This window comes from Phodopus roborovskii, unplaced genomic scaffold, assembly GCF_943737965.1.
Source record: "Phodopus roborovskii unplaced genomic scaffold, PHOROB, whole genome shotgun sequence".
Classification (NCBI taxonomy): Eukaryota; Metazoa; Chordata; class Mammalia; order Rodentia; family Cricetidae; genus Phodopus; species Phodopus roborovskii.
In genome coordinates, this window is record NW_026126410.1 from 22,262,915 (window position 1) to 22,275,214 (window position 12,300).

Below are 12,300 nucleotides of genomic sequence, written 5' to 3' on the forward strand. Positions count from 1 at the left end.
AATATGCAAAATTTCATTTTTAAATTAGCTTATAAAGTAGCAGGTTTCCATAAGATCTTTTTTGCATACTTCATTTAGATGAATCTTACACATACACACACTTGCTGTCCATACATCTGCTCCCACACTCCCCAGTATTCTCCCGTCCACACTGTTCCATTGTCTTCCCTACCCCCTTCGTTTAAAGCCCCTCCTAGTATCGTGGGTCCTTTTCTAGTTTCCTAGACTTTATTCATAGTTATTCCCCTTTTGAAGCTGGTTTTCACTATGTGGCTGTGCCTGACCTGAAACTTGCTACACAGACTAACTTAGCCTCTGCTTGCCCCTGCCTCCCAGATCTGGGGTTAAAGGGCTGTGCGCCCATGTGGAGCCTGAATATATACACTTAACAGAGTTAGGATCCACATATGAAAAGGGAAATGTGGCATTAGTCCTTCTGAGGCTGGCCTACCTCCTAGTACAGTGGCCTCAACCTTCCTAGTGATGACCCCAACTATACAATTATATTTGTTACTATTTTATAAATGTAATTTTGCTATTGCCATACATTGTAATATAAATGTCTGCGTTTTCTGATGTCTTAGGTGACCCCTGTGAAAGGGTTATTCAGACACAAAAGGGGTTGAGACCCACAGATTGATTAATGCTGTCCTAATAATACAAGACAATGCTTTCTAGTTCCACTCTCTTCTAGAAAAAGTTTCTCTCCTCTCTCTCTCTGTCTCTCTCCTTTTCTTTCTTTCTTTCTTTCTTTCTTTCTTTTTGAGGCAGGGTTTCTCTTTTTCGGCTTAGCTGTACTTGGAACTCACTTTGTAGATCAGGCTGGCCTTGAACTCATAGAGATTAGCCTGTCTGCCTCCCAGCATCTTTCTTTACTGGCTGACTAAATCTTACCACACTTATGTACCATACGTCCACTATCCATTCTTTACTCAATGGACATCCAGGCTGATCACACTTCCTTGCATTTGTGAATCAAACAACAATAAAGGCCGATTTGCAGGTACTACTGTGGTAGGTCAGAGAGCCCTTTGGGCATATGCCTGGAAGTGGGACATCTGGATTATGTGGTACTTTTAGTTTCATATTGTTGAGTGGCCCCTACCCAGACTTCCACCAACAGTAGACAGTGGCTCCTCTCTGGCATCAGGTGCCATTTGTTTTCTTGATTTCTAGATTTTTTTTTTTTTTTTTTGGATTTCTAGCCTTTCTCACTCAGGTGAGATGGAATTTCAATGAGGTTTTAATCTGAAGTCTCTGATGGCTACAGATGTTAGACACTTTATAAGACACTTATTAGGCATTTGTACTTCTTCTGGGAACTGTCTGTTCAGGTCATTGAGTAAATTTCTTTCCCCCCTCCCCTTTGGTGTCTAGTGTTTGCATTTCTTTATTTATTCTGAACATATATATCTCTAAACATGTGTTATTTAGAAAGAGTGAAGAGGTTTATTTAGTTATCGCTGCAATCTCATGAATTATGTATGGCATTGCCTAATTACCCATTTTCAAATGTATAAACAGAACATTTCTTTAGACTAAGTTGAATATGTAACCATCATCTTTTGTGTGCTGGGTTGAACAAAAGAGTTTACATATTTTAATAGTTTTGAGAATTTCATACATGAGTACACTGTATTTACCCATTTCTATCCTTCATTATCTCCAAATTCATCCAATACCCCCACCACACATTTCCCCTCTCAAGTTCATGACCTCTTCCATATGTACACAGGTTTAGAGGCTTGACAACATATTTGGGGGTTCACCCATGAAGAAAACTCAGTTCTCCCTCCCTCTTCAGTCACCGACTGCCTGTATCTTCATCTGCAAGTGCACCTTAAGAACTTTCCCCTGGTTGCTATGTTCACTTGTGTGATCTTGTGCAGGTCTTATTGTTGGGAGTTTATGGGTACAGCATGCATGTTCTGTCCAGAAAAACCATCTCACTGGAGGCCTCCAGACCCTCCTGGTCCTCCATCCTGATCCTCTGGCTCTTATAATCTTTCCATCTCCTCTCTTGAAATGCTCCCTGAGTCTTAGGGGTTGTTGAGTAATACATATTTAAGAATATCAACTGCTGGTTTTCAGCAAACAAAAAAAGTAGTGCCTAGTTTTAACTCAGAACTTAAAATGTTCTGGATTTGAAGGACTTCATGTATTATGACAAAAGCAAATTATTCTATTGATATCATAAGCAGCAACAATCCCGTGTGACACCCAGTTTTAGCTGAGATGTCTGTGAACTGTGAGACCATCTATATCTAACAAACAAAACAGGAATCACCTTTACATCTCGGAAACCTTTACCTGGTTTTCGCCATTTTGGATGAGCCATGTACAAAATTCTTCGATGGTGGTGAGACTTTCATAGTCTTCAGAGCCCAGTATTTGATATGCATTAATACTTCTTATGAAATATATCTCAACAGCATCTGGAAAACCAGAGAGGATTATTTAAGGCAAACTTCAAGCCTTCACAAATGTCTATTATCAACTTGGACTCCATTGACATTTTCGTACTTCAAGTCTGTGCCTACTCCTATCTCAGGTTTCACAAAGACTATCAAACAGTCCAAGGCAGGATTGGATAGCATCCTGTGATATTCTCATGATGACATTCGTGCATGGATTTCAAGTTGGAGGAGTGGTGTCAGTTCAAATAAACCTGTTATATTAAAGGCCAAAATAACTTTCATGTTAGACTCCCAGGGACACTGAAAGATTATACTTTTAGCTAAGACTTTGATATTTCATATATATTATATATACTTAATATATACACATACATGCATATATGTATGCAGAGATGTGTTTTGGCAATTTTTACTGTTTTAAAATTTACTGTTACAGCCAAGAATATGGTAAGTAGCTCACTCCTATAATTCCAGCACTCAAGGGTTACTTGACCTCTTTCCTCACCTTTAGAAGTTTTGTTATAGGCACTTCTCACATATTTTGTTAGATTTATAATTGTTTTATTTATTGGGTTGGAAAACGTATAGTTTCTTGCTATTAATAACACCAGGGAGGTGGCTCAGTAAGCATGGCACCACGGTCAAGCCTGAGGACCAGAATTCAACCCCTACATCACCCATGATGGAAGGAGTAACTGACTTCTGTAATATAATATAATATTATATATTATATTATACACATATATGTATATATACATATACATATATACATATATACATACACATATGTACATATATATGTATGTATATTTGTATATAAAATCTAGGCTGGTTCCATTTCCTGGTTGTCTTTGTTAGGGTTTCTATAGCTGTGAGAAAACACCATGACCAAAAAGTTGGAGAGGAAAGGGTTTATTTGGCTTATACTTCAGCATTGCTATTCATCAAGAAAGTCAGGATAGGAACTCAAACAGGGCAGGATCCTGGAGGCAGGATCTGATGCAGAGGCCATGGAAGGGAGCTGCTTACTGGCTTGCTTCCCATGGCTTGTTCAACCCACCTTCTTATAGAACTCAGGACCCCCAACCCAGGGATGGCATCATCCACCATGGGCTGGGCCCTTCCCCTATTGATCACTAATTGAGAAAATGCCTTATAGCTGGATCTCAAGGAGGCATTTCCTCAGCTGAGGATCTTTCATCTGATGATTCTAGCGTGTGCCAAGTTAACACACGAAACCAGCCACTACACTGGTTATTATGAATAAGTGCAGCAATAAACATGGATATGCAAATATCTCTGGTATATTGACATAAGCGTCTGGTTATACACCCAGGGGTGGTCTACTTGGGTCATATGGCAGTTCTATTTTAGTTATTTTAGAATTTTATTCTGATTTCTACAGAGGCTTTACAAGTTTTACATTCTTATTAGCAGTGTATAAAGGTTCTTTTAACACATCCTTGCTGTTTGTTTGTTTGTTTGCTTGCTTGCTTGGTTTGTTATGAAAGCCATTCTGACTGGTGTGAGTCAGAATCTCAAAGGAATTTTAATTTGCATTTCCTTAATTTAAAATATTGATCATTTTTTATTTCTTCTTTTGAGAACTACTTAAGTTTATTATAACATTCATCGATTCATTTGTTTGGGGGTTAATTTCTGTAGTTTTTTATTTATATTAACCTTATATCTGATATTTTATCCCATTTGGTAGGCTATCTCTTCATTCTTAACAATTATTTGCTATACAGAAACTTTCTAAGTTCATGTTTGTCAGTTTATGGGATTGTTTCCTGTACTATCACAGTTATTTTCAGGAAACCCTTGCCACCCTTGCCTGTACCTGCGTCTTGAAGTGTTTCCTGTTTTCCAGCAGCAGTGTCAAGGTTTCAGGTTCTACATTTAGGTGTTCAAGCCATTATGTGTTATGAGTAGGTTTTTCCCCACTGGCCTGGTCCCACCACCACACCAGCCCCCAATTAACACACAGAGATGCTGTACTAGATATAATCCTGTTGGCCTGTTACTAGTTTCTTATCAGCTAGCTCTGTCTTAAATATTAACCCATTTCTATTAATCTAAGTATTTCCACGTGCTCGTATCTTACCAGAGAGAGGGGCTGGCATTCTGCTCTCCGTCCTCCATCTTGAATCTCCTCCCTACTACTTCCAGAATCCTCCTTGTCTCCTAGTGCCACCTATCTTCCTTTCCTATTGGCCAACAGTGCTATATTCATTAACTAATAAGAGAAATATATTTACAGAATGACATCTCCCATCAGTTATGAATTAGTTTTTTTCTCAGAATAAGAGGCAGGATTTCCTTTCCTTTCTTTCCATTGAAGCAGGAGATCATGTATCCCAGGCTGGCTATAAACTCTATGTAGCCAAGGCTGATCTTGACCTTTTGGTCCTCTTGTTCATCTTCTGAGAACTGGGTAGCAGATGGGCAGCACTATGTCAGTTTTATGAGGTGCTGGGGACCTAACTGAGGCTCAGCGCATGCAGACAGCCATTCTCCCATTTGGTGTATCCCAGGGCAGGGTTGCATTATTCTTCCTGGTGAACAGCAGTCTCCCCAGTGTCATTGGTTAAAGGCACTGTTTTTTATTTTTCCCTCCAATGTATGTTTCTTATTCTTTTGTCAAAAATTAGCTGACTGGAGCTATGAAGTCTTATTTCTAGGTGATTTTTCTATTCCTTTGCTCATCTCTTTTTGTGACAGCACAGTACTGTTTTACTTTCTTGGGTCTGTGATACACTTTGAGATTAGGTTTGTGATACCTCCAACATTGCTCTTTCTGGTTAATAACTAAGACTGCCTTAGTTATTTAAGGTCTTTTGTACTTCCACATGAATTTAGGATTTTTCTCTTGTGCTACGATGTATGTCACTGGGATAATGGTGATGATTGCATTGAGTCTGTGATTACTTTCACCAATACAGGTATTTTCACAAAATTATTTTTGTCAATACACAAACATGGTAGGTTTTTGCACCATTTAGTGTTTGCTTTGGCTTTGTTTTTCAGTGTTCCCAATTTTTCTTTGTAGACACCCTTCACCTTTATGGATAAGTTTATTCTGAGTTAGCTTTTTTTAAAAGTGTCTGTAAATAGAATGTCCCCCCGACTTTTCTCTTATTATTGGCAATTGATTTTCTATGCTGATTTTGTATCCTACTACTTTGCTGACAGTGGCTATCCTGTCTGAGAGTCTGAGAGTGGAATCTTCAGTGTATTTTAACTATGGGACCATGTCATCTACAAATAAAGAAACTTTAACTTCTTTCCCATTTGTTTCCTCCCTTCCCTCCCTCCCTCTCTCCCTCCTTTCTTCTCCCTCTGCTTCCCTCTTTTTTTATCTTTCTCCCCTTCTATCCTGTTCTATTGATCTACTTAAGACTTTGAACTCTGTAATTCAGAAAAAGCTGAGAGAGTGGAGACCCTTGCTCATTTCTGACTTTAGAGGGAACACACTGTATCTCCTATCTGGTATAACGTTTGCTATGAGTTTGTCCTATGTTATGTTCAACCATGTTCCTTCTATATCTTAGTTCTCATAGGCTTTTATCAAGAAGGAACACTGAACTTTTTGAAAGATCTTTTCTGCAATTGGTTGAGATGATCATGTGATTTCTGTCTTCTATTTCATGTGCTATATTTTATTCACTGTATAGAAGTTACACGTCTTGATTTAACCTTTCTTCTCTGGAATCAAACCAACTTGGTCTTAAATGTATCCTTGAATTTCAATAATTCTACTGAAAAGTTTTGTGTCTGTGTTCATCAGGGAAATTGGTCCTTTTTGTTGTTGTCCCCTTATTTAGCTTTGGAATCAGGATAATACCTACTTCATAAATGAGCTTGGCACTATTCAAATTTTCCAACTTTCTGTACCAGTTGAGAAGCTATGGTGTTAGTTACCAGCAGTGAATTCATCCAGTCCTGGGCTTTTCTTTGTTGAACACTTTTTTATTATTGTTTCAATTTTTTATTGTGGAATTAAGTAGTTTATACCCTTTCAATTTAATTTTGTTAAGCTGTATGTGCCTAGAAATTTGTCCACTTCTTCTGGATTTTCCAGGGTTCTTGTTTTTGTTTTGTTTGGATTGTAGATTTTCAAAGTATTTCCTAGTAATTATTTGAATTTCAATAGACTTTGCACTAACTTCTCCATTTTGATCTTCAATGGTATTAATCTGGGTGCCCTCTTTCTTTTGCTTAGTTTGACTAGGGATTTTTCAATCTTGTTTAGTTTTCAAAGAACTAACTCTTTGCTTGATTGATCTTTATACTGTTCTTTTAATGTCAAGTTTATTAATTTCTGTGCTAATTATTTCTTGCCATCTAAAAATTTTAGTTTGGGTTGTCCTGGTTCTTATATGACTTTGAGGTGCAGCATTATGTTATTTAAGAGCATTCAGAATTTGTCTTACATTAATTAATAAACTAGAGACAGGGTCTCTCTACATAGCCCTGGGGTGTTCTGGAACTTACTGTGTAGACCAGGCTGGCTTCAGACTCACTGGGATCTACCTGGTTCTGCTTCCCCGGTGCTGGAATGAAAGACATATGCCAACACACCTGCCCTTAGGTTTTTAAATATAAGGATCCTTGAATACAAACTTTCCTCTTGGAATGCCTTACCTGTATCACAAAGACTCTGGTAATTTGTATTTTCTTTTCATTTGATTCCAGAAATTACTTTTAATGATTTCCCAATTTATTCAATGTTCAGCTTTCATGTATTTCTGTTTTTCTTGCTATTGATTCCGAGTTTGGGTGAGATATGATCAGATAAGATTCAAGAAAATGTGTTGGGGCTTGATTTGTAGCTGTTATTATATGAAGACTTACTGGTCTGACCTTTTTACATCCATTAGTTTATCAAATTGGAGCCCTATCATTTGGTACATATATTTTTATAATGGTTAGATCTTTTTTTATTATTGTTCACTTTATTAATATCTTATGGGTTTTAGGTTTGAAGTCTACTTTATCAGACATCAGAATATCCTTTCAATCTTATTTTGATAGATTGTTTTCCATCCTTTCACTCCCAGTATGTGGAGGTCTCTTCCAGTTGGCTAGTTTTTATATCAACTTGACACAAGCTACCGTCATTTTAGAAAAGGGAAAAACTTGTCCCCAACGGATTGGCTTGTGGGTTAGCCTGTGGTACATTTTCTAATTAGTGATTGGTGAGGGGAGGGCAGCCCATTGCGAGTGGTGCCACCCTTGGGATGGAGGTCATGAGATGCTGCAAGTGAGCAGGCTGAGCAACTCACAGGTAGTAACCCAGTAAGCAGTACCCCCCCATGGCCTCTGCCTCCAGTGTCCTGCTCTGACTTTCCTTTGATGATGGACTATGATGTGGGAATATAAGCAAAATAAACTGAGTCCACTCCAAGTTGCTTTGGCCACTGCAACAGAAACTTAAAGAAAACAAACAAGGTATGGGTCTTGGTCTTCTTTTGAATCCAGCCAGCCACTGTGTATCTCTTCATTGGTGAGTTGAGGCTATTTTTACATTTTCGGTAATTGAGGAGTTAGCATCTTTTGAAGTAATTTGTCTCGCTTTTATGTCCCGTTTATCCTGAGTTTTGACATTGCAGGCATTAAATTACCATAGCTTGTTACTATTTAATCATTCCTCGGTTAATACTTTCTTCATGATTATTGATCATTTATATTTCATCTTTATGCAGTGTTTGATCTCTTTTGCCTGTCTTTCTATACAAACCTTAGTTCTTACATTTAGTCAGTGTGTGTATATAAGCAAACTCTAACTTGTTATTTTTATATGTGAATGTCCAATTTCTTTTACTATTTTTTATTTGAAAACCTTTTCTCATTTCACATACCAATTCCAGTTCCCATTCCCTCCTCTCCTCCTGCCACCCCCCTTTTCCCCCCACACCCCCTCCACTCCTCAGACCAAGGCCCTCTCCACTACATCTAGGCTGACAAGCTCTGCTGAGAAAATTGGGAGGTGGGAACAAGAAAGGAGTGGGAGGGGAGAAGGGGAAAGGGAGAAGACATGAGGGAACAGGATGGTCTAGATGGGGGAAGGGCAGAGAGGAAGAGCAAGGAGAGAGTTATCTTGGTTGAGGGAGTCATTATGGAGCAAACGAGAAACCTGGCGCTAGGGAAATCCCTAGGAATCCACAAGGATGACCTCAGCTAAGACCCAATTTCTTAATACTTAATCCTTTTCTTCCTGAAATTCTTTTGTACCTGGTCATATTCACATAGGTCTATTTCTGGACTCTGAGTTATGTTGTAGTAACACTGATCTTTATGTAAATGTCACACTCCCTTGATCGAAGCTTTATTGTATTAGCTATTATTCTCCTAACTATACCCTTAATTTCAAAACTTGCTTTAGCTATTCCAGCTTCTTTACCTCTCCAGATATATGTTAGAGTCTTTATTTATAAAAACTTCTGCTCTACGACAACCGTAATTATGTTCTTAGATCACTTCTGGAAAAGTTAACCCCTTTATTAGATTACACTTTCTACTCCACATACAGCATATCTCTCTACTTATTCAGATCAGCTGATTTCACTTGGAGACCTTGATAAATTTAAACTTACTGATTCTAGAAGTTCCATATCTGTGTTAGAATTTTCTGCAGAGATAATACATTGTTTGCAAATGGGAACCGCTTTATACATTCCTAAGTTTTTATTCCTATGTTTTCCTTGCTTTTATTACTTCTACTGAGACTTGTAGCACTACATCACACAAGAGTTATTAATTAAAGATCTTTGCCTTACTGATGGATTTTAAGATGTAAATAGTTTTTTTACCATTAAGCAGAATATTAACTGTAGAGATTCTCCTATATACATTTATGAACTAAGGAAATTCCCCTTCATCATGAATGGGTATTAAATTTTGTATAGTGTTTTTTCCTGAATCAGTTGATACAAATTATATGCTTTTCATCTTTAATAAACTTGTATGATATATATCAAAGTTGAATATTGAATGAACCTGACATTCTTTAGGGGAAACTTTTGCTTGTTTATGGCATAGTATTTATTAGCTATGCATTTCATTAAGAATGTTCTATATCTACATATCTGAAAGTACTGATTTGCTTTTTTCCTGTAATGTTTTTATGATGCTGACATCTTAAAAATAGGAAGCATTCCCTTTCCTTTTTTTTTTTTTTTTTTTTTTTTTGTGTGTGTGTGTGTGTGTGTGTGTGTATGGTGGTTAATGCTTGATGTAGTGAATTTTACTGGTGATATTTGAGAATAAGTTTTCCTAAACGTCTCCCTTTTTCTGAAGGTCTGGGATGGATGGAAACTGCTCAGTGTGTTAGGGGTTGATTTGGGTCAGGGACTTCCTATATTCCAAAGGCTGCTGTCTTCCTCTCAAGTATTTCTTGGGTAGATGGTCCAGGGCTTCTTATTCCTTGGCTACCAGGTAGATTGTGAGGTGGTTTCAGCATTCATTGTCATAGCAGAAAATGAGCTTGACAGACAGGTCTCAGAAGGCAACACCAGCATTAAGGGTGGAAGAATAGGTGTTACTGTTAAAAGTTGCCGAGACAGTTTGGTCCTTGGTAGAGCTCAGGATGCCTTTTAGGAGGCCATGATGGTTAGGAGTCCTGACTAATACAGCCCCCCCCCCATGCCTGCTTTCCCACACTCTTTTTAAATTTTTCCACACCATGTATTTTGTTCCTATTCTCTTCTTCCCCAACTCCTCCCAAGTCCTTCCCTCTTCCCTATCTCCTTACCCACCCAACTTCCAACTTCACTCTCTCTTTCTCTTGCTCAAAACACAAAAACACTAAAATCAAGACAAAACAAAAAATTAATACAAAACCAAAACGAAAAGCACACATACACACAAAGCCAATCACCATGGGAACAAATCTCTGGACAAGTCTGTGAGGAGTTAACTGAAATGGGAAGAACTGCCTTAACTATGGCCAGCGTCACTCTGTGGGCTGCGGTCCAGATAAATTAAAGGAGAAAGGGAGCGGAGGACAGACCCTCATCATCCTGCTGCTTCCTGAATGTAAACCAAATGCTCCTATTCCTGCCACCATCACACCAGGCATTCTCTGCTCAGATGGAATGGAACACACTCCCTGGAACTATAAGCCAAAACAGGCTTCCCCAAGTCACTTCCCCATTGAGTCGCTCACCCGCCCACAAGTCTCCTTTGTTTTCTTAGGCAGTTTACGTTATCTGTACATATTTTATGAATCAATGGGAGAAAACACATCAAAGTCACATAATATGATCACCCCGGGTTATATCTGTTTTCCTGCACATGACATAACTTCATTCCTTTTTTATGGCTGAAAACATTTCTTTTTGTTTATATTTTATTCATTCCTGTCAATGGATACTTAGGTTGTTTCATAACTCAGCAGTCATAAATAGTGCTGAAATAAACACCACTGTGCAGGCATCTCTGTTTACATTCCCACCAGCACTGTACAGGAGTTCGCTTTTGTCCACATCCTCATCAGCATTTTTTTTTTCTTGTTTGTTTGCTTCACATAGTTTTAGATCTTTTTGTTATGATAATTTTCAACTTCTTTCATTGTATGTGCTTGAAAGTCCTTTCTCTGAGTTTAATTTTAGTTTTTTCTATTTTAGAACTGATACTTATTATAACGTTTTATCTATCAAATGTTTTTACTTTTCATGGATAAAGTTTTAATCTAGCTGGAGTTTAATTTAGTTCATTACAAAGCTTGAAGTACACATCTGAAAGCTTATCTGATTTTACTGGGGTTACATAAACCTGTTTTCCTGTGAATTCTGACTCTCGGTGTGCACCTCTCTGATTGTTACTGATGTTGACCATTATTTCTATTTCATGTTCATTGACCATCTGGAAGGCAGCTGTGCCCACCACTATACCACTAACACTCATAGCCACTTGCATTTCATCTCCTGAGACCTGCTTGCTCATTTCACTCTTTTATTTATTGCTTGCTTTATTTGGGTTGGTTCACCTTGTTTGTTGTTTTCTAGGTATTACTCAGATGTTGAGCTGACAGATTTCTTCCTGTGTTGTCGGCTGCCTCTTCAATCTTTTCCTTTGCTGTTCAGTGTCTTACTTTCATGAAATCTCATTTGTCAGCTGTTACTGTTGTTTCCTAAGTGATTGGGGTCATGCTCAGAAAGTGTGTTTTCCCTACTTATACCTCCATCAGTTTGAGAATTGTGTTTGGTGATTACATTTGGAGGTGATTTTCTTACAGGATAAGCTGTAGGGAACCAGTCCCAAGCTTTTACATGTGCTAATCCAGTTTCTCTGGCACCTTATTTTGAAGAGACTGTTTCTTCCCTAATGTACATTTTGAATATCTTTTCTTTAATATTGAAAATAAGTATGTAAGGTGCTAGCAAGGAGGCTCAGTAGGAAAAGAGATTGGTTCCAAGTCTGATGACCTGAATTTAAATTCAAACCCCAAATCTCCATGGTGAAAGAAAATAACGGACTCCCTCAAATTGTCATGTGATTTCACATGTGCACTATGCCATTCACATGTGTAATCATACATATAAGCATGCCTATTTGGTAGTGTAAACACATGCATAGACACAGAGTAGATACATTATTTTTGCTTGTTTTTTGGGTTTTTTGTTTTGTTTTGTTTTTTCAACACAGGGTTTCTCTGTGGCTTTAGAGCCTGTCCTGAAACTAGTTCTTGCAGACCAGGATGGTCTTGGACTCACAGAGATCTGCCTGCCTCTGACTCCTGAGTGCTGGGATTAAAGGCATGTACCACCACCGTCCTGCATAAATGTTAACTTTTAATTAATATATTAAGAAAAATGTTTTCTTGGAATTGAGGTTTTGCTCTTATTAAAACTAAATATTCCTCACATTTATAAATATA

At 38.0% G+C, this 12,300-nt stretch overlaps 1 protein-coding gene across 1 annotated transcript in view; it reads right to left on the bottom strand.

The window, feature by feature from the left end:
• Ttc23l (tetratricopeptide repeat domain 23 like) overlaps window positions 1-12,300 on the bottom strand; it is a 69,460-nt gene that overhangs the window by 15,984 nt on the left and 41,176 nt on the right. Inside the window, exon 9 of the mRNA XM_051182556.1 lies at window positions 2,311-2,435. Coding sequence (XP_051038513.1) covers window positions 2,311-2,435 — 125 coding nt within the window. The remainder of the gene's footprint in view (window positions 1-2,310; window positions 2,436-12,300) is intronic.